Below are 23089 nucleotides of genomic sequence, written 5' to 3' on the forward strand. Positions count from 1 at the left end.
GCCGCACAGCCTCAGGAGAGCAGGTTTCCAGGGGGAGAACTCTCCCCGGGGGGCAGGGCCTCCCCAATCCCAGAGCCCCATGCGGGAAGCTCAGGGGTGAGGCGCTGCTCTGCGCCCCCCTACGAGGGTGTGATCCCCCTGCAGAGCCACGGCCCCCACCCCGGGCGGACCCGCAGAGCGTCGGCTCCCCTGGGGGGCCCTGTTCTAGCCGGGCCCCCGGCCACCCGTCAGCAGAGAAGGCTGCGGCACCAGAGGCAAACGACAAAGCCAAGATTTTCATGCCTGTTTCACCCGCGTAGATTTTGGTTTTTGGTTTTTGGTTTTTTAAGGAAAGTGGAAATCTGCATCTCCTTCTACATTTGATCCCAGAGGCCCTTCCGCCTCAGGGGCTGGGGGTCCAGAAGCAAGTTCCCCTCTGCCCGTGGGACTTGGCCTCTCCCAGGATAACTAAGGACGGAGGTCCTGATGAAAATAACCTGCATATCTACACAACGGGCTATTATTTGGCCCTAAAGAGAAACGAGGCCCTGACTCCTGCGCCAACATGGGTGAACCTTGAAAACATGGTGCTGAGCAGGAGTCCGTCACGGAAGCCCCCGTGGTGTCAGACTCCATTTGCACGAAGGTTCAGAACAGGCAAATCCATAGGGATAGAAAGCAGATCTGTGGTTGCCCAGGGCAGGGTGGGTTGGGGAGGCCGGAGGAGGCAGCTAAAGGGTATGGGGTTTCTTTTTGTTTTTGTTTTTACTAGTTTTTGAGACAGAGAGAGACAGAGCATGAGCAGGGGAGGGGCAGAGAGAGAGGGAGACACAGAACCTGAAGCAGGCTCCAGCTTTGAGCTGCCAGCACAGAGCCCGACGCGGGGCTTAAACCCATGAACTGTGAGATCGTGACCTGAGCCGAAGTCGGACACTTAACCGACTAAGCCCTTCAGGCGCCCCATGGGGTTTCTTTTCGGATTGGAGAAAATATTCCACAGTCAGTTATGGCCATGGACACACGACTCTGTGCAAAGGACTGCTGACTCGTACGCTCTGGTGAACTGTACGATGTGTGTGTTGTTCAGTAAAGCTGTTTAAGGGGCACCTGGGTGGCTCAGTCGGTTGAGCGTCTGACTTTTGATTTCTGCTCAGGTCATGATCTCAAGGTTCATGAGTTGAAGCTCTGAGCTGGGCTCTGTGCTGACAGTGCCAAGCCAGCTTGGGATATTCTCTGTCTCTCTCCCTCCCTCCCTCCCCCCACTCATGTTCTCTTTCTCTCTCAAAATAAACTTTTTTTTAAAAATATTTTTATTTACTTCTAGGAGAGAGAGACAGCGTGAGCAGAGGAGGCTCAGAGAGAGAGGGAGATACAGACTCTGAAACAGGCTCCAGGCTCCGAGCTGGCAGTCAGCACAGAGCCCGACGCGGGGCTCAAACCCACGAACCGCGAGATCATGACCCAAGCGAAAGTCGGACGCTTAACCGACTAAGCCACCCAGGCGCCCCTCAAAATAAACTTTTTTAAAAAGCTGTTTAAGGCCCTCAGAACAACAGCGTTGCCGCGTCTTACTTGAACAGAGTCCGCAGGTTGACCACTCTGCAGACCCTTTCGGCGATTTCCCAGGCGATCCGCTCCATGAGCGGGATCATCCTTCCATCTTTGTTGTAGTGTCGGGAGATGATCCACACCATCCTCAGGGCACCCATCATGGAGGGGATGGTCTCCAGGACGACGTGAAAGCTAGACCCGTGCGTGATGTTCTGACCGGAGAGAGCAAGCGACCTTAGTCTTGGGGTCTGCGCGGTTTAATAAAGCAACGCGTACGCAGGAAGTTTCACTCTTCCTGATTCAAAAAGTGTACGTGCTTAGTGCGGGAAGAAGTGTTTCAGCACCAAAAGGAGTCTGAAAATAGGTCTGCGCGCTGACATGGAAAGACAGATATGACTTACAATTAACACAAATGAAGCCATTTGCAGCAGTGTATAAAGTATGAGTGTGTGTGTATATAAAGAGATACGTAAAAAGAAAAATAAATACAGAGAAAAAGAATATATATGTGTAGCTACTGAGCACACACATACACACCCAGTACATATTCTACGTGGCAGACTGTATTTTCCAAACGCAGCCACAACAACATCTTGACTGTGTCCCCCTCGCCATTAAGAGATGGCGTCATCGCCTCCCCCTTGAATCTGCACAGGCTGTTACTTCTTTAGCCAGTAGAATATGGCGGAGGTAATGCTGCTTTTGGTCTCTTGGAAGCCAACCACCATGTACAAAGTGTGAACATCCTGGGCACTGGGTGGCTCAGTCATTTCAGCATCAGACTCTTACTTTGGCTCAAGTCATAATCTCGCAGTGATGAGATTGAGCTCCGAGTCAAGCTCTACACGGAGCATGGAGTCTGCTTGGGATTCATTCTCTCTCTCTCTCTCTCTCTCTCTCGGAGCATGGAGCCTGCTTGGGATTCATTCTCTCTCTCTCCCTCTCTCTGTCACACACACACACACACACACACACACACACAATAAATAAGCATTAGGGATGCCTGGGTAGCTCAGTTAAGCATCTGACTTTGGATCAAGTCATAATCTCATAATTCATGAGTTCGAGCCCCGCATCAGGCTCTTTGCTGCCAGCAGAGTCTGCCTCAGATTCTCTGTCCCTCTGCTGGCTCTCTTTCATTCTCTCTATCTCTCTCTCAAAAATAAAAAAATTTTCAAAAATTGAAAAAGAAAGAAGTGTGATCACCCTACTGCCCTGAAGCCACCAGGCTTTGAGGCATCCAAACCACACAGAGAAACACTAGGGGATGAGATACCTCATAGAGAAGAGGCCCAGAAGCAGCTGGGCGCCAGGTGTGCGGGCCACAAAGCCCTGTGGATGGGGTCCCACAGCCCGGCCACCCCAGCTGTTGTACATGGAGCACAGGTGAACTGCCCGGCTAAGCTTTCCCCAGATTCCTGACCCATGAAATGGGAAGACAAAGAACATTGCTGTCATTAAGAAAGTGACGAGGCCCACAGACTGGAACGCTGCTAATCACATACTGGATAAGGAACTTGTATTCGAGAATGTTTAACTCATAAATCAATAATGAGACAAATTAACGGGGAAAATATCACAACAGATGTTTCACCAAGAATATGCGAATGGCATATCGAGCCAAAGGTGTTCAACCTCATCAGCTACTAGGGAATGTAAACCAAAGTCACAGCGACCCAGATGATTGTGCACAAAAGACGTTCGAGGCCACTTATATAGAATATCAAGAATAGGCAAATTCATAGAGACAGAAAGTGGGATAGAGGTTATGGGGNCGACGTGGGGCTTGAACTCCCGAACTGCGAGATCATGACCTGAGCCCCCCAGGCGCCCCCTCATGTATGTACTTAATGCCACTGAACTATACACTTGCAGGTAGTTAAAATAATAACTATTATACACGTTACCACCATTTTTTAAAATGCTGAATTAAACAAGGAAACTAAATCCACGTGGGATCTAATTTACACACCCCACTTCCCAAGGCACAGCACGCCCGGCCTACCTTGAAATGACGCTCCACGGTGGACAGAAAGCGCACGTTGTCCGAGGCCTCCATGTGCAGCTTGAATAGTTCCGTCAAGACCGGCTGCAGGTTGGTCACGAGCATCGAATCTGATTCCTTGATCACGTCCAAGACCTTCCTGACCACTGGGAGCTTCGTCTGCTCATGGAGCGCACTCAGCGTTGCATTTCTCTCCCGCCAGAATTCAATTTCGGCCAGAGGACCATGACCCTGAGAGGTGACACGAACACACCAGCCGTCATCACTCGTGTGGAAGGCACACTTGCGGCCGTTTCTCCGGCATCCGTCCCCCTCCTTCCCAACTGCTCCAAATGGTAACCAAGCCCTGCACTTGACCTCGGGACTCTGGCTGGAAGGCTAAGTCAAGACGCTCGGTCTTTCTCTGGACGACATGTGGCGATGTAACCAGCGTGGAGGAAACCGGCCTGAGGAGGAGGCCTCCACAGAGAGGAGGAGGGAACTGAGGGGAGAGGTTCACACAGAAACACAGCCGGAGCCCTGACCAAACCGTACCTGAAGCCTACGCCTGCCTCTGGACTTTCCAGTTACGGGAGCAATACCTTCTCCCCCGTGTAAGCCGGCTGAGTTAGGGTCCCTGTTTTTGGCAGCCTGAGCCCCCTGACGGACACACAGCATGACCTCTATCCGTCCACGGGGCACTCTGGCTGCACACTGATGTCAGAAAGCCCCAGAATGACATCGTGGGGATGTCCGCTTTGAACATCCCCTGTTTAAAGAGGTGACAAAACAGGAAGAAAAAGGCGATCGGACAGATCGCCAGACTCCTGGCTCCTCCCCCGGTGGCCACGCGAACCGTCAGGGACCTGGCGGGGACCGTCACGGCCGGAGTTACCTGAGGGGTCTTTTTCAGCTGGGCGTCTACAGCCGCAGATATGAGATTCAGCCAGTTTATCACACACTGCTCTAGGATCTCCATGGCTTCCAGGTCGGCTGCCAGGTCAGACACCTCTCTGTCTACACTGATGCTCGGCATTTCCAGCTTAATCTCCCCTGGGACAATGGAAACGGTCAGTGAGCCACGATGGGGGAAATGATTACAGACCATAATGTTCAAGTGAGTCGCATGGCTCTAGTCTCCAGACATCAGTACAGTAAGAGCTGACACATCCCCTCCACCCTCCATCCCGGCCTATATTTTCTATATTTTTGTTCTCTTCCATCAGAATGTAACATTATGGATCATTGTAACAGTGTTAAGCTCGGTCAAAATGATCTAGTTATTAAAGATGTCCCTGAATTTATAAACTAGTAACTTCAATTCAAAAATTAAACAAGGAGTGACTGGTTAGCTCAGTTTGAAGAGCAAAGACAGTGCGACTCTTGATCTCGGGGTTGTGAGCTTGAGCCCTGCCTTGGGTGTAGAGATTACTTAAAAAGTAAAATCCTCAGGGGTGCCTGGGTGGCATCTAACCACCTGGGTGGCATCGGTTCGTGGGTTCAAGCCCCACGTCGGTCTCTGTGCTGACAGCTCAGAGCCTGGAGCCTGCCTCTGATTCTGTGTCTCCCTCTCTCTCTCTCTGCCCCTCCTCCATATGTGCTCGTGCTCCCTCACTCTCTCTCAAACATTAAAAATAATTTAAGAAAAAATTAAACCTTAAAAATATATAAATTAAAAAATTAAAAAGTAAACTAATCACCAGAGCTCAACAGGTATTTGGGAAAACCTCCAGCATGAAGTAGGCCCAGATAAGTCAGAAACAATGACCTCAGAGGAGATTAAGACGATGTAAACAAGAATTTGTTTTTAATCCCAATTATTAGCTTCAGAGACGTGAGGCAATATGGCACCCGACAAACAAGAACAGAAGGCTTTGGGAAAAGGGATAATCACAGAACAAGAGGTCTTAAAAATTAAAACTATGATACTGAGGGGCACCTGGCGGGTTAGTCAGTTAAGCATCTGACTCTTTTTTGGGGGGGGGGGGGGGGAANNNNGGGGGGGAGAAGAGAGCAAGCAGGGGAGGGGTAGAGAGGGGGACACAGGATCTGAAGTGGGCTCTGTGCTGACAGCATGAGCCCGACGCGGGGCTCAAACTCATGAACCACGAGATCATGACCTGAGCCGAAGTCAGATGCTCAACCAACCAAGCCACCCAGGTGCCCCTAAGCATCTGACTCTTGAGCTCAACTCAGGTCTTGATCTTAGGGTCATGAGTTCAAGCCCCTCATAGGGCTTACAAAAAATGTGACAGCTGACATGAAAAGGTTCAAAGGTTGGGGAAGATAAAAGTTGAGGAATTCTTCAGAAAAGCTGAATAGAAAGACAAAGAGATGGGAAAGATAAGAGAAAAGATAAGCAACAGAATTAACAGCATCTGCCCAATGTGAGCAAGAAAGAATAGAGACAGATAGTGGAGGAAATTAGCAAAAGGAGTTTTCAGACTACACGGCTAGGTCTTCAAGCTGCAATCATTCACATGGTGCTCAGCAAAATGAATGGAGAAAGGACCACACAAAGGTCCTTCATCCCAGCATTTCATTTTTTAATTTTTTTTTATTTATTTCTGAGAGAGAGAGAAGGAGAGATAGTGTGAGCAGGGGAGGGGCAGAGAGAAAGGGAGACACAGAATCCGAAGCAGGCTCCAGGCTCTGAGCTGTCAGCACAGAGCCCGACGCGGGGCTCAAACCCACAAAGCATGAGATCATGACCTGAGCCGAAGTCGGACGCTTAACCGACTGAGCCACCCAAGGGCCCCCCATCCTAGCATTGTAAGACATTAGGATAAAAACAGAATCCTAAAAGTTCACATCAAGGGGAGAGGAAAAAACAGGTCACCTAAAAAAGAAAGGAAGGAAGGAAAGAAGGATCCAATTTCTCATAAGGAACACTGGATATTACAAAACAATGAAGAAAACTGTATTCAAAATTCTGTGCCAGGGCGCCCGGGGGGTCTCAGTCAGTTAAGCGTCCAACTTCAGCTCAGGTCACGATCTCACAGTTTGTGGGCCGCACATCAGGCTCACTGCTGTCAGCCCAGAGCTCGCTTCAGATCCTCTGTCCCACAAACCCCTTCTCTTTCTCAAAAATAAATAAATTTTTAAAATGTTAAGTATGTGCTAAAATGTTTTTAAACTCCAACTTCTATACCCAAACTACTAACTGTGAAGACATAATAAAGTCATTTTCAGACACCCAAGTTCTCATAACTATTCCCCACACACCTTCTGTGAGGAAGCTACGTAGCGATGTGTCCCACACGATGAGGGAGTAACCCCGCTACCCAAGAAGGCCTGGGATCCAGGAAACACCGCCTCCCGGACGCGGCCACACATCAGGCGGAGAGCGCGGTCAGCCTGCGTGCGTGGCAACAGGGGACGCAGGACGCTGGGAGGGGGGAGGTCTGATGAAAAGAGGGGCTTTTTGCAAAAACCAAAACCAGAGAGGACTGTACAAGATATTTTTATAAGACACTTTAAGAAAAGGGGCGCCCGGGTGGCTCAGTTGGTTGAGTATCTGACTTCAGCTCAGGTCACGATCGTGATGTTTGTGAGTTCAAGCCCTGTGTTTCCAATTCTGTGTCTCCTTCTCTCTCTGCCCCTCCCCCACTCATGCTCACTCTCCTCTCTCTCTCTCTCTCTAACATAAATAAAACATTTAAAAAATATATACTTTAAGAAAGGAATGGCAATTCCGAAGGCTGGAGGAGGAAGAGGAAGCATACACTTGGATTAAAAATTCACTCCACGACAGATTACCTGACCCTTGAGATCTGATGCATCTTAAAAAAGAGACAAGGGTTAAAGAGCTTTTTCAGTTGACAGCCGATAACTTACAAAAAGCCATTCATAAATATCCCATAAGTAACAACAAATTTCTTCCTCGAGATGATATTGTAAGACAGGAATTGGCAAAGTTTTCTTTTAAGATTTTTTTCCGGAGTAATCTCTACACCCAATGGCAACACTCGAACTCACAACCCTGAGACCAAAAGTCACATGTTCCATTGAATGAGCTGGAAATTTGTTCCTAAAAGTATCAGACAGTCGGTTAAGTATCTGGGTGGCTCAGTCAGTTAAGCATCTGACTTCGGCTCAGGTCATGATCTCACAGTTAGTGAGTTCAAACCCCGTGTTGGGCTCTGTGATGACAGCTAGGTCAGAGCCTGGAGCCTCCTTCAAATCCTATGTCTCCCTCTCTCTCTGCCCCTCCCCTGCTCCTGCTCTCTGTCTCTCGATAATAAAAACGTTAAAAAAAATTTTTTTTAAGGATCAGACACTAAATATTTCCAGCTTTACAGACCAAAAGGCAAAGCTAAGCACAGACTGCAGGCCCTTGTTTAATCATTTAAAATCTAACCACTAGAGGGGCGCCTGGGTGGCTTAGTCGGTTAAGCGTCCGACTTTCACTTAGGTCATGATCTCGCGGTTCGTGGGTTCGGGCCCCGCGTCGGGCTCTGTGCTGACGGCCAGCTCGGAGCCTTGGAGCCTATTTCAGAGTCTTTGTCTCCCGTCGGGCTCTGTGCTGACGGCCAGCTCGGAGCCTGGAGCCTATTTCAGAGTCTGTGTCTCCCTCTCTCTCTGACCCTCCCCTGCTCACGCTGTCTCTCTCTCTCTCTCCTAGAAATAAATAAAAATATTTAAAAAAATAAAAAATAAAAAAAATAAAATCTAACCACTAGAAACGCTAAGTACTATTCTTAGCCCACAGGCCACACAACACAAGCAGCAGGCGGGGTCTGGCGCATGCACCCTGACTCGCTGACCCACGTGACGGAGCATCAGCTCATCCACTTTCCTGGTTCTGTACATCACACACGCTCACTGTAGGAAGACGGGAAAGAGAAGGAAACCTGTCTTACGCTCACAACCCAGAGTGAGCGATGGTCACGGACGACGTTTTATTGCGTTTCCTCCCAGTGTTTTATCTAAAACACAAAAATGTGTCCCCTCAACTGCTTTTTGACATCAGACATCAGGCACATAAGTCATGTTCAAGATTAGAAGAAACAAGTTTCCCATCTCTGTTTTAGACTCCTACGGGGAGAGAGGGGTTCGGCCGACACGCAAAAGAGTGGGACAAGCGACAGTAAAGGAAACAGACACCAAGAGAATATCACTTCTTGGGGGATTAAAAAAAAAAGAACATTCTAAACCAGAAGTCCGGCGGCGCCTGGGGGGCTCAGGCAGTTGAGCGTCTGGCTCAGGTCACGATCTCATGGCTCATGACAGTGAGCTCCCCACGGGCTCCATGCGGACAGTGCAGAGCCTGCTTGGGGTTCTTTCTCTCCATCTCTCTCTGCCTCTCCTCTGCTCACTTGCCCACGCTACCTCTCAAAATAAATAAATATTAAAATAATACATAAAATGAAATAAAAGTCTGAAAAACACATGTCCATAGCATGTTATCAAAAGTTTGGATCTCAGGGCGCCTGGGCGGCTCAGTCGGTTAAGCGTCTGACTTTGGCTCAGGTCATGATCTCGTGGTTTGTGAGATCAAGCCCCACACTGGGCTCTCTGCTGTGGAGACAGAGCCTGCTTCGGATCCTCTGCCCCCCGCCTCCCGCCTCTCTACCGCTCCAGTGCTCTCTCAAATCTCTCTCGCGCTCAAAAATAAACATTTGTTTTAAAAAAAAATTGATCTTTGTGGGTGTTTCTTTCTAGTCTCAGAAAATTGGTACTAAGTGGGGTGTGTTAAATTTTACTTTGGGGGGGGGGTTCTTTTCCTAGAATAGCAACGCCCTCTCGCAGATAGTCCTGTGACAGCCCTTGAGGATAGCCTGTGGGCGCTCACAGGACAGGACTCTCCAGGGTGGAACCCCCAAATGGGACTCGCGCCCCCTGCTAAGCCAGCCCCTCGACTTTGCCAGTCTCCTGCATTTGTGACACACGCGCTCCCAGGCTCTGGGACTCCGGCTGCGCCACCCACCCACGCAACGAGGTGCAGGCCCAACAGCCGCTGCTGCAGCCCCACCGTGCGTGGGGCCCGGGGCTTGGACGCTAACTAACTAAGCCGGACCAGCCATCCGCCCTTCCTCGTTCTTTCCATCTCCTTCTCTCGTGCCCGAAATGCCCATGCTCCCCAACTCCACCTACTAACGCTCTGCTGTCCATTCAGAGGTGGTCAAATGCCGCCTCCTTCAGGAAGTCTCCTTTGACTTCCTCTTGCTTCTCCCCCAGGATCTCCCTCTTCCAAACCCTAAAAGGTCCTAATATCTTTTCCAAGCTCTCATCTGCCATAGCTCCTTGTGCACCAGACAATAAGATCTTTGAGGACAAGGTTCCTCTGTGCATCTTTTCCCAGCTCTGGGCCACTTGGATGGGGAGCAGGAAAAAAAGAATGATTATAAATGACAACAAAAGACTCCTGGACTCACGCTGCCTTCCTAAAGGGCACTCCTCACGCGGAACTCAACAGCAGACTGAAGCTTACCTTCCAGTTGCTGCATTGTCCTTTGAATGCTATTGGCAAACTTCTGGATGTTCATTAAAAACTCATCCCGTATTAACTGCAGGCTGTGGTATGCCTCCCCGGGCGCGCTGGGCGGCTCCGTCTCGTACTCAAGGGAGTCAGAGATTTCTGTGGACGCAAAGCCCGCGGCTGCATCCTTGTGCTGATTGAAGGACAGGGCCGGCAGGAAAACCTGAAACGGGAAGCGTAGGAGACAAATCCCACAACGTCACGTTCGATAACTCATGCCCTCCCGCCGCGCCTGGCTCCGAATGTTCCGTCAGAGGAGGCACGGATAATGACAACAAAGAGGCGAGTACTCGAGCCCAGAGCACCGGCCTAAAGGGACAGAGATGATATCTGACCTAACATGATCCCAGGGGGAGAATGTGACCCAAGCATGAGGTGACTGCCCAGAAAGTCATCCTGTCCTTTAGGTCACCAACCACAGGCAGGGGAGTTTGAAACTGCAGCACAAACAGGTGAAGGGTCAGTCAGCTCTGGAACACACTAGTTCACGTCATGACCTCGCTGTTCGTGAGTTCAAGTCCCACTTCAGGTGAGCATGAGCCCTGCTTGTCTGTCTGTCTCTCTCTTTCTCTCCCCCCACCCCCAATCACTTGTGCCCTCTCTCAAAAAAGAAATAAAATGAGAGGGGGATGGGGGCACCTGGCTGGCTCAGTCAGTGGAACATGCGACTCTTGATCTCAGGGTTGGGAGTTTGAGCCCAACGTTGGGTATAGAGATTACTTTAAAAAAATAAGAAATCGAAAATGAAGAAAGGACCGAGGTCACAGTCTGTTTGAAATTTAGCTGAAGGAGGGGCACCTGGGTGGCTCAGTCGGTTACGCATCCGACTTTGGCTCAGGTCATGATCTCACAGTTCGTGGGTTCGAGCCCCGCGTCAGGCTCTGTGCTGACAGCTTGGAGCCTGGAGCTGCTTCTGATTCTGTGTCTCCCTCTCTCTCTGCCCCTCCCCCTCTGCCCCTCCCCCTCTCATGCTCTGTCTCAAAAATAAATAAAAACATTTAAAAATTAAAAAAAAAAAAAGAAATTTAGCTGAAGGAGCAGCTGGGTAGCTCAGTCGGTTAAGCATCTGACTTTGGCTCAGATCATGATCTCATGGTTCGTGAGTTCGAGCCCCACTTTGAGTGAGTCCCACTTCTCTCTCTGCCTCTCATGGTATTTTCTCTCTTTCTCTGTCTCTCTCTCTCTCTGTCTCTGTCTCTCGCTTACTTGTGCCCTCCCTCTCACATGCATTTATGAAGTCACTTAAATATACTAACAAAGTGTCACCCACATAAAAACAATGAAAAAAAAGGGCCCACGGGTCAGTTGGATGGTTGTTTGAGGTCTGGTTTGGGCTTGTAGCTTTGCCTTTTCTTCTTAAACTTTGATCCACTGTCTAAGCCGATGTACGTGCACTTCCAACTTACTGAAGAGCCCAGGGGGTGTGACGTGTGGATGCCCCGTCTGGATTCTCCTGACCACACGCTCCCAGTGATGCTCGCCATGTCCCTGTGCGCTATTTCCTGCTGGGTCCGGACACTCAGTCAGAACCCCTTTACCAAGACTAACAGTACTGCTCAGGAGACAAGTAACGTTTGGTTTTCTCTTTTCGGATGGTAGCATCCATTGCCGTTCGAGTACTAGATCCGTGACCCTCTGAGAGCCACACAACCGAAATATTCTCATCCTAACGCTGCTATATTTTATGGCTGAAATGCTTTTATGAAGAGACACTTCTCTCATCTACTATTTAATTACCCAGTGCATTTCACGTAGAGGAGGCAGAATAAATGTCTAGACCCTTTTCTTTATTTGCCCAGTTGTCAAAGTGGCAAATGGGTGCCGTGTCACCCTGGCCCCTAGCGCTCCCCTCCTCTCTCCCCCTCCCCCGGCGGCCTCTCCCTTGGTTGCTTCTATCCAGCCCCCTGGCTCGACACCATCGCCACGCCCTGGCTGGCGTGTGGATCCCATAACGTAGGGGCGAGGGCAGCCGCCGGGGTCTATCAGGAGCCAAGTGCAACAGTCCCAGTGAAACACGATATTGGGGTGTTCCTGGCCACCCGACCTAAAACTTCAGAACCCTTACCTTTCCCACCTGTCAGGACTTCCTATCCCCCTTCCCCGCCTCGTTTCTCTTCACTCCCGTCACTACTGAGCATACTACCACTCGCCTGTGAGCCACGCAAGGGTGAGGACGCCAACTCCCCCTCCGTGCAGTTGAAAATCCTCGTGTAATGGTGGACTCCCCAAAATCCTAACTACGAAGGGCGCATGCTGTTGACGGAAGCTTTGCCGACAACAGAAACTGTCGATTAACACCTATCAGTATTTCCATGTATTATACACCCAATTCTTGGCAATTAAGCAAGTTTGAGCAGGGGCACCGGCGGCTCAGTCGGTTGAGCGTTCGACTTCGGCTCAGGTTATGATCTTGAGGTTTGTGAGTTCGAGCCCCGCGTCGGGCTCTGTGCTGACAGCTCGGAGCCTGGAGCTGCTTCAGATTCTGTGTCTCCCTCTCCTCTCTCTGTCCCTCCCCAACTCATTCTCATTCTCTTTCTCTCTCTCTCTCAAAAATAAATCTTAAAAAATTTAAAGGAAGCTAAAGGAAAAACTGTTAAGAAAATCATAAGCAAAAATACATTTACAACACTGTACCGTATTTACTGAAAAAAATCCACATAGAAGTGGACCCATGCAGTTCAAATCATGCTGTTCGAGACACTTTCAGTTTAATGTAAGTCTTCCCGACTAGACTGTGCGCTCTGTGAGGCAGCTCTTGGCTGAGTTGTTCACACGGTGGAATGGAGTAGGTGCTCAATAAATGTTTGCTGGAGGAATGCCCGGAGTTCTCCCTGAGCCCCAGGCTTGTGCAACCCGCCTCACACCTCAGCTCGGATGTGCAGAGAGTTCTTGGCTTTCCCTGCAGATCCGTTTCCGCCCATCACCGCTCTCCGTAGCGCCCCGCCCGGCCGCTCACACCAAACCCTATGGAGTCGGTCCCACCTGATGCTCCGTTTTCCGACACCCCCACGGCCAAGTCGCCAACAAAACATATTCTAGACACTGCCTGCCTCCCACTCCCTCCCCTGACTGAACTCCAGTCTGGACACCCATCCCTGTCCACAGACTCTTCCATGGGCTCCAATCGGTCTACTCTTGCCTTCAGCTCTTGCCCTCGCTCCCACGGTACGATTTTCACACGACAGCCAGAGGAATGACGCCAACCAGATCATGTTATTCCCCTGATGAAAACCTACTCTCTTTTCCAACCTTCCTCACTACTCTCCAGCCACACCGGCCCTCCCTCCGCTCCTGGACCAGGCTGTGTCTGCTCCTGCCTCAGGACCTTTGCACATGCTATCTTCCCTGCCCAAGATGCTCTCCCCCCCACCCCCCACCCAGATCTTCACAGGTCTGACATCCTCACCTAATTCAGGTCTCAATTCAAAGCCACAACCTCCGAGGGGCCTTTCCTGACCACCTCAACCCCACCCTATTACACTTCACCAATAACTTGTCATTAGTAGAATCAGCCTGTTCTTGAGGTTCTTTTTTTATTGTTTGTCTATCAGACATCGGGTCCTCAGTGAGGAGTCCCTCACGACCACTCCCTGCACACACACGTGTACACACACACAGAGTCTATCACAACATTAGCGTTTATTTAACTCATGCCACTTGTCCCTGCCTGAGATTTTCCAGTTCATGACTCTGTGTATTGTGTCTTTCCCTCCCTAGAATAAGCTCCTGGAGCACAGAGATCTAGTCTGTGCTCCTCGCTGCTCCGTTACCAGGGCCCATGGTGGCACCTGGATGAGAGCTGCTGAATGGTCATTATTTGTGGAGTAAATGAATCAGACGGCCTTTATCTTCCAAAATGCTGAGATCCCTTCCTTTGTCCACAGTTACCTGACATATGATGTTCTTCAGAAAATGAAGCACGTTAGCGTTGATAATTCCGTACTCCAGGGTCTCGGGCATGATCTCCATGGCTTCCTTCATGTCGGTGGCTTCAGAGATCATCTCTGTGTGGGAAGAGATTTGGAGGGTGAGGCGCGTGGGGAAGGGCAGGCAGTTAACCCTTCCAAGTGTACAGGGATCTGCTCCCTCTTCCCGAGAGGCTACCAAGGAATGTTCCAGGCACGGGCTCAATGTAACGCTAACATCTATTCAGACGAGTCCCTCGGCCACTGAGACACTGGGGGAAACCCGACGCATTATAGTTCATGGAGCTACACAGACTGGCGATCTGGCGGGAGTTGTCTAAAGTCAGCCAAGGATAGAAATAGCAGCACTTTCTGGAAGTGTTTGCTGGGTTCCTTGCTCTGCCTGGGTCCCCACTCCCAGTGATGCCTCCCCAGTTCATCACCAGAGTCCCTTTTGAGTCATGGGTATTTTTAAAAAAATTGTTTTAACATTTATTTTTTGAGAGAAATAGGGGATGAGCAGGGGAGGGGCAGAGAGAGAGGAAGACACAGATTCTGAAGCAGGCTCCAGGCTCTGAGCTGTCAGCACAGAGCCCGACGTGGGCCTCCAACTCATGAACTATGAGATCATGACTTGAGCCAAAGTCGGACGCTTAACCGACTGAGCCACCCAGGCGCCCCTCTGGTCATATTCCCTTATTTCCTTCCTTCCTTCTTTCTGTCGTCCCTCCCTCCCTCCTCCCCTCCCTTCCTTCTTTTCTTCCTTTCTTGGAAGATTGAGAGAGCGCGAGAGCAAGCGAGCAAGAGAGAGAACAAGCAAGAGAGCGAGCAAGCGAGAGTGAGCGAGAGGGCGAGCATCCATGCAAGTCAGAGAGAGAGGCAGGGGGGTGAGAGAGACAATCCCAAGGCAGCACACGGCTTGATCCCAGGACCCCAGGATCATGACCTGAGCCGAAATCAAAAGTCAGACACTCACACACAGAGACACCCAGACACTCCTCTGGTCACAGTTTTATCAGCCACCAACACATAACCTTGCTTTATGTGTGTTTCTGTGTAGAGATACCTTATTTAGGGGCACCCAGGGGGGCTCAGTCGGTTAAGCATCCGACCCTTGGTTTTAGCCCAGATCATGATTTCATGGTTCAGGAGTTCAAGCCCCACATCAGATTCTGTGCTGAAGGTGCAGAGCCTGCTTGGGATTCTCTCTGCCCCTCCCCCACTTCTGTTCTCTCTTTCTCGGTCTCAAAATAAATGAATAAACTTAAAAAAAAAAAAAAGGCCCCTTATTTAACATACACTGTTGATTCACTAGCATGGAACTCAGCCAACACTGTAACCAAAGGCTGACCTAAGTATGTCTGACACACCTGTGTCATCTATGAGGCCCGTCACAAGGCGGTGCTTCAGGACTAGGCTTGAGGCCATTTTCAAGAGTGAAATCACCACCAAGCAGCACAAAAGAATGTGAAAACCGCGGCAGCAGAGAGATCACAACGAGGACAGTTGCTTACAGGACAAGAGCTGAAGCGTGCGCTGCGTTCACCCTCGGCCGGGAACACGCACGGGGCGACAGAGAAGGCTCCCCGTTCCGCGTCTGTCCCCGAATGACCTCAGAGCAACTGTGAGTATTGATTTGGGGGCGAGTATCGATGGGAGAAGGTGACTTTGCAGATATGGAATGTGTGAATGACAAGGATTGATTGTACTAACAAAAAAAAGTCGTATTCTCGAGAAAGTGGAAACATAAAGAACCTCACAGACGCGTGCCCACGCTCACACGCACACTTGAACTTTACCTTTTGTATTTCGGAGAAAATATACCACGTTCTTGTCGAGGAACTCCTCAGGAACGGGAGTGGAAACCACACTGAGATCGGTCTTCTCCAGGAACTGCTTAATGGTTCTCTGAAACACGGGGAACCGAACACCGTCAGGCTGAAATGGATCCACTCACCCAGGCCACCTACGGTCCGGGTGTCCCCAGCCCTCCTCTCCGTGCGTCCCGGTCACCCTGGCTGACACGGGCCCTGTGGACCACACGTGCACCATGAAGCACCCAGACTTGAACTCTGCGGTTAACTGGCCACTGCAGCCCCACGCGAACAAACCGACCAGGGAAACGTCCAGGCAGAGCTCTCTCCTGGCTTGTAAATGGCAACAGGCGGGCCTCCATTTGGTTGGGGGGGGAGGGGGTCTATCCACGGAGCAGCAGCTAGTAGGAACTTCATCTAGCACAGGCCCGGCTACACGCGTACATCCCGGCCGATAAGCCCCACGTCTGGGATCTGTGAAGAGGCTAACTCAGTCGCAGGCCTGGGTGGTCCAAGCCCTGCATATCCCAAAGGTTTTCGGGCGGCCCTTCGGGTTCCCGGGTGATAACCTCTGTTTTCCGAACGTCCTACCTGATGGGAATGTCTTTGTATACCTGGGGCTTTCGCTCACGCCAGGTAGTGTAGACTAGCCGGGTAGTGTAGACGACTAGCAACGCAGTTGGTGGTGAATGCCCGTTTTTGTTGGCCTGCGGCTCTGGTCACGCGGCATCAGTGTGACTTCCTGCGAGCTAGGGACCGGCCCTTCGTGCCCACGGGACTGACCCCCAGTAAAAACGCCGGACACCGAGGCGTGAGGGAGAGTCCCTGACTGGCTGAACTTGCGCGGTGCTCTGCCACGTGCCGGGGGCAGCCGCACGGCCATCCACCCTGCAGGGGCCCGGGGCCCCTTGTCTCCCAGGCTCTGCTCTCCGCACCTTTTCCTTTAATTCTACGCTGCCTCCTCTCACTGAAATAAACTATAGCCTTGAGTATAAATGTTTTTCTGGGTCCTGGGAGTCATTCTAGCAAATCATCCAGTGCTTGTAGGGGCTCCCGGTGCAGGATTCTATCATCTCATTCCAAATCCGTTCCTGGTGTGAAGCGTCAGTTACCAGGCCCATCAGAGGGTGTGGCATTCCCATTACCCCACCGAGGAGAAAGGGCCACGCGTACCTTGATGGGGAAGTTGTCTAAACTCTCTTTGTCCACTTCTTCATCTCTGATGCCTAATATAGACTGATCTGTGGAATTGTTTCTCAGCTGCAAATTCTTAGCTGCAAAACAGGAGTCAGTGTGCAAAATGAAACAATCAGAAAAATAGACTTCACACCATCGGAACCAGACCGACATCTCGTACCGCAGCATAGCTCATTCAACAGTCGTGTTACCAGAGAGCTGTACGTACATTTTTGACAAATGAATCCTATCCTAGCCTCGACGTACATTATAATGACAAAAGTTGTTTGTATTTTTGCTGGGCGGGTTCTCAGTTGGAAATGTCATGTGTGTGCGTGTGTGTGTGTGTGTGCGCACACTCATGTTCCAGCTACGGTGTCCAGTGAGGGACTTCTCTGAGGTGTTCGCTAGAGGGGAGTTTTATCATCAGAACGAGAATTAGAGCTAACACATTAGCACATATTCTATTTTTACTATGAAACTCAAAACTTGTGGGGGATGAAAAGAAAGGAAATCTACACAAAACAAGTGTCTCTCTCTCTCTCCAGTCTACAGTTATCAGTACAGATCTGGAAACCTCAGAACCTGTGACTCACAGCCCTGAGAGTTCCTGACGAATCCAGTGATGATAAGGAAGGGAGAGCTTTCCCCAAAAGGTCTGGTTCTTGCTGCAAAAGGCACCATGCAAAGCTATTGTGGCTTTGGAATCAAATCAACGTGTAGGGCCCATCGGCCTACTATTGATGTTCTCATCCACAAAATGGGGATAATAACATCTACTGGTCAGATTCAAGGATCCGATTATGGTGTGGGTAAGTGCCTGGCACGCCCACCAGCCGAGGAAATGGTGTATAGCCAGCAGTACTAACAGGATTAGAGCATCTGTAACAGCCTATAGCCAAAACCACCCTTACATATGCATCAAATGAATGCACTGCCACTGAGCTGTACACCTAGAAGGGGGTAAAATGGTAAGTTCTGGGGCCCAATCAGTTAAGTATCTGACTCTTGATCTCGGCTCTGGTCATGATCTCACAGTTCGTGAGATCAAACCCCATGTCAGGCTCTGTGCTGACAGTGCAGAGCCTGCTTGGGATTCTGTCTCCCTCTCTCTCTGCCCCTCTCCCACTCTTGCATGCCTTCCCCTCTCTCCCCCCCTCTCCTTCTTTCTCTTCCTCTCCCAAAATAAATACATAAAATTTTAAAAAATAAAAATTTTAAAATGGTTAAGTTTTATGTTATGTATATTTTACCACAATAAAAAGAAAATAATACATTTAAATATTGACTTGGAAGGAGTATTAATTTGCTTTGTTGAGAAGACCTTCCGGAACTTTCTGTCCTTCCACGTTAGTGCTTCCTGTTCAGAGGCTGATTGCTGCTGCAGTGGGGGTTTCTCTGTGGAGCCTGCCCCTGCAGTAAGTAGGTCTCTACCCCCCATAGCCACCGTCTGTCTTATCAAAATCCAACTTAGTCCTTCCTGAGGACCCGTGGCCTGTATTTCTAACCCTGTAATCCTCTCCCCTCAATCTGTACTGCAGAGAGGATGACATCTTGGTTAAAAATGAAAGCTTCTGGAGCGGCGCCTGGGGGGCTCAGTCGGTTGAGCGTCCAACTTCGGCTCAGGTCAGGATCTCACAGTCCGTGGGGTTTGAGTTCTGCGTCAGGCTCTGTGCTGACAGCTCAGAGCCTGGCACCTGCTTCCAATTCTGTGTCTTCCTCTCTCTGTCCCTCCTCTGCTTATGTTCTGTCTCTCAAAAATAAACATTTAAAAAAAATTTAAATGAATGCTTCTGAAAAAAATAAGGATGACTAGCAGAAGGCATCGTCAAAACCCTTTTCCCCTCTGATTTTCAAAATACTCGGTATCTTGTGTAAGTGGCGTGTTTGATCCCCAGCTCCTGCTTCTTGTAGCAGCAGGAGGACTATGGGATAGATGTGGCGCAGGGGGCATTCGTCTCTGCTGCTGATGTGCCTGGTCTGGAACAGGGCGTTCTCAGCCTCAGCCCTACTGGCATTTGAGGCTGGATCGTCCTGTGTGGAGGGCACCGTCCTGTGCATTTTAGGGTATCAGGGGCGCCCCCGGCCCTTACCTTCTAGATGCCAGGGGCATCCACCCCCTCCAGTGGCAACAACAAGAACGTCTCCGTCCCTAAATACCCCGGGGGGGTCCAAGTCACCCCTGGTTAAGAACCCCCACTGCTGACACAGATGGCCAAGAGACACACGAAAAGGTGCTCAACATCACTCATCACCAGGGAAAGGCAAATCAAAACCACAACGAGATACCACCTCGCCCATAGGAACGGCTCAGCTCAACAACACAAGGAACAGGTGTGGGTGAGGACGTGGAGAGCAAGGAGCCTTCGTGCGCTGTTGGTGGGAATGGAAACTGGTGCGGCCACCATGGAAGACAGTATGGAGGGGCCTCAAAAAGGCTAAAAACAGAACTACCCTACGACCTAGTAATGGCACTGAGTATCCAAAAAAGACAAAGACGCCAATATAAAGGGATACAGGCATCCCTAGGTTTATGGCAGCATTATATACAACAGCCAAGATACGGAAGCAGCCCGAGTGTCCACCCACAGTTGAAGGGGTACAGACGACGTGGTATATGTGGATACAGTGGAGTATTACTCAGCCAGAAGAATGAAATCTTGCCATTTGCATCAACATGGGTGAAACCAGAGTACCACGCTGAGGGGGAGGAGTCAGCCAGAGAAACGCAAATACGAGATGATTTCACTCATATGTAGAATTTCAGAAACAAAACAGATGAACAAAGGGAAGAGAGAGAGAGACAAACCAAGAAACAGACTCTTAACTACACAGAACACACGGACGGTTACGGGAGGGGGAGGGGAGGGGAGGACTCGGTGTTGGGGATGAAGGAAGGCCCTCGTGAGGAACGCTGGGTGACGTTCCAAGGCTTGAACCACTACATGGTACACCTGAAACTAAGACTCACTGGATGTTAACTCCACTGGGATTCAAATTGGAAAAACTTCATAAAATTTCATAAAATACATGCAACTGCCCCCCAAAAAGGGCAAAATAAATAGTTTCAGGACTGAGGACAAACAGAAAACTGAATTCGATAAATGGTAGAAATACACTAGGAAGAAAATGAAACCACTCCACAACTACAAAAACAAGAAAAAAAAAACTGGGGGAAGGGGGGAAGGGAAGGGAAGGGGGATGCGCCCCCCACGGCCAGCCCCCTCCTCTGCACCTCCCCGCGGGGCCGCCCTCCCCGACTCACCCTCCAGCTCTGCGCTCTGAGCTTCCTCCTCTCCTTCCTCGCCCGCCTCCGCCTCCTGCACCTCGAGCACCTCTTCGTCTGGAAGCCGCCAGCGTGGAAGAAAACGGCCACAAGATTCACCTGGTGCCCCGCTCCCCCCACCCCTGCCCCGCCGAGCGAGCGCAGCGGGGAAGTGGCCGCGCCCGCGACAGTCACGGGGGACGGAGGGACAGGTCGGGGTGAGGANCCTGCCGCCCGCCCTTCTGGAGCCTTCTGTGTGATCGGCTCCCCCTGCGCGCCTGGACTGGCGCCAGCTTATGAACCGACACAGCCGCACTGAATGCCGAGGTTAGCAGAGGCCGCTCTAAGCGGCGCCAAAGGAAGCCGTGCGAACATTCCCGGGAGCCGAGGGACGCGGAGTGACGACGCGGGTCCATCCGCCCGCAGGGGATCTCAGCGACCAACACGCATAACAGAGCGGCTCGACCCGGGGGCGTCTGGGTAGCTCGGTCGGTTGAGCCTCCGACTGTGGCTCAGCTCTTGACCTTGAGGTTCGTGGGATGGAGCTGGGCACTGGGCTCTGCCCCCGACAGCTCACAGCCCACTTGGCGCTGTCTACCCCTGCCTCGGCCCCTCCCCCACTCGTGCTCTCTGTCCCTCAAAAATAAACATTTAAAAAATAATACTAAAATGAAATAAATTTGGGGCACCTGGGTGGCTCAGTCGGTTAAGCGTCCGACTTCGGCTCAGGTCATGATCTCACCGTTCGTGGGTTCGAGCCCTGCGTCGGGCTCTGTGCTGAACGTTTGCTCAGAGCCTGGAACCTGCTTCAGATTGTTTCTCCCTCTCTCTCTGACCCTCCCCTGTTCATGCTCTCTCCCTCTCAGAAATAAAACAAAACAAAAAAACACAAATGGCCACATCCTTGAGTTCCACCAATATATCAAAAAAAAAAGAAAGAAAGAAAGAAAATTTTAAGTTAATCCTCAAAAAAGGCTTCACCTATTAAAAAAGGGGGGCCCAATTCCACTAAGCAAGTGTTTCACCTCTTAAAAGGGGGGCCCAGTTGCCACTCAGCAATCTCTTCTGTGGGACTGGCAAACGTTAAAAAGACAGTATCCAACATTGGCAAGGCTGTTGGCTAACAGTCACCTCACCACTGTTGGGTGTGGACTGGCAGGACCTTTCTGGAAAGAAGTTTTGGCAGTGTGCTCTGCGCCCATACCCAGGACACCAGCAATCCTACCCCACAGAAATACGCAAAGTGTGCAGAGATGCGTGTGCACTGTTGCCTTGTTTGTGAAACATACTATAGAAGGGTAAATGTTCACTAATGAGGGAATGGATAAGTATGGTATATCAATGTGCTTAAAACCTGTAAAGTTAGGGAGATCTATATTGACATGAAAAATTGTCAAGATACATTTGAGGGAGAAAAAGTCACAGTATGATTGACTTTAGAAACTATACATCTATATATTATCATTATAGAAAGATGTAGATGATTGATTGATTCAGGGAAAGATCTGGCAGGATACACACCAAACTAACACTAGTGGTTACCTAATAGGTACTAGTTACCTGCTAACTAGTACCCTACCTACTAGGAAGGGCAGTAGAACTTAAGGGTCAGTGAAGGGTTGCTTTTGCACTTTTTACTTTATATAATTCTATGTCCTGTGAATTTTTTATAGTTGTTTTAATGTTTATTTTTGAGATGGAGACAGAGTTTGAGTAGGGGAGGGGTAGAGAGAGAGAGACAGAATCCAAAGCAGGCTCCAGGCTCTGAGCTGTCAGCACAGAGGCCGACGTGGGACTCAAACTCACCAAATGTAAGATCACGACCTGAGCCAAAGGCGGACCCTTAACCAACTGAGCCACCCAGGTACCCCCGTCATGTGAATTTTTAAGAGAATGCCCTCCAGTAATACCTGTGTCATTTTTTTAAATTTAAGTGAGTCATCACATGATATACACACAGCCTGATTCCACTTTGCTATTTCAAGAAATATGCATTTACCTATTAGAACGGCATCTTGGGCTACCTGCTGCCACTTGGCCACAACCCTCTTTCCTATCACCACCCTCGCCAGCATCTAGCTGTCTCCATTCATATAATTTTCAACTGCGAGCAGAGAAGGCTTGACTGGGGGCAGGGACGGAGATAGAAAAGAAAAGAGGGATGAAGAGGCACGCCCTGGCCCCACTCCGGTTCCTGCGGATCACCCAGGGCCCCACGAAGGATCCAGGAAAGCTGCCCAAGGGTCTTAACAGGCAGAGAGTGAGAACGAGGGACCGGGAGCTGAGGAGGGGGCCCCTCTCCCCACCTCTGCCCAGAACCGAACACCGTTCTGGTGCCTCGGTCTGCGGCTCTGAGTCTCCAAGGGAGAGCACGCTGGGCGGGGGGTATCCTGGCATCTTCGCGATGCCAGACGGTGGGGAAGACCCAGAAGGGGAGGGAAGGAACAGGAAGCAAGTCAGAGACAGCCCAGAAACGGCTCACAGTCCGAGGGAGGTTTCCCAGCACCCTTTCGAGGGTCCGGGAATTAGCCAGGAGATCCTTCTAAGCGAGGCTGAGATCTGCTCCCACACAGACATGGGCGAGGGTNGCCGAAGTCCAAGCCCGGTCGCGGCGCTCACCCGTCTCCACCTCCACCTCCACCTCCACCGGCACCACCTTGCGGTAGAAGAAGAGCGTCAAGGCGCCCTCCTCATCCTTGGTCTGGTTGAGGAAGTGCAGGATGAGGTCCTCGACCTCGCCGTCGTCGCGGCTCAGCAGCTCCTCGAAGAGCTGGGGGTCTGTGAGGCCGAAGGCCGTGTACACGCGGTCCCGCATCCACAGGACCCGCAGGTCGTCCATGGCGCCTCGCAGGGCCGGACGACGGCGCCGCGGGAGCCCAGCGCCGGGAGGCGTCCGTGGCGACGGCGCCCCTGGCAACGGGAGCCTCGGCAACG

At 50.7% G+C, this 23089-nt stretch overlaps 1 protein-coding gene across 1 annotated transcript in view; it reads right to left on the reverse strand.

Annotated features, from left to right (window-relative positions):
• Positions 1-23022, reverse strand: part of DNAH10 (dynein axonemal heavy chain 10) — a 144433-nt gene extending 121411 nt beyond the window's left edge. The window contains exons 1-9 of the mRNA XM_077747983.1: positions 22775-23022; positions 20156-20227; positions 16888-16988; positions 15700-15808; positions 13884-13999; positions 9948-10158; positions 4410-4567; positions 3536-3766; positions 1552-1742 (exon numbers count right to left, since the gene is read on the reverse strand). Coding sequence (XP_077604109.1) covers positions 1552-1742; positions 3536-3766; positions 4410-4567; positions 9948-10158; positions 13884-13999; positions 15700-15808; positions 16888-16988; positions 20156-20227; positions 22775-22994 — 1409 coding nt within the window. The 5' untranslated portion in view covers positions 22995-23022. The remainder of the gene's footprint in view (positions 1-1551; positions 1743-3535; positions 3767-4409; positions 4568-9947; positions 10159-13883; positions 14000-15699; positions 15809-16887; positions 16989-20155; positions 20228-22774) is intronic.
• Positions 23023-23089: the final 67 nt, after the last annotated feature.

The sequence above is a fragment of the Crocuta crocuta genome, unplaced genomic scaffold (genome assembly GCF_008692635.1).
Source record: "Crocuta crocuta isolate KB4526 unplaced genomic scaffold, BGI_CrCroc_1.0 scaffold29, whole genome shotgun sequence".
NCBI classification, from domain to species: Eukaryota; Metazoa; Chordata; class Mammalia; order Carnivora; family Hyaenidae; genus Crocuta; species Crocuta crocuta.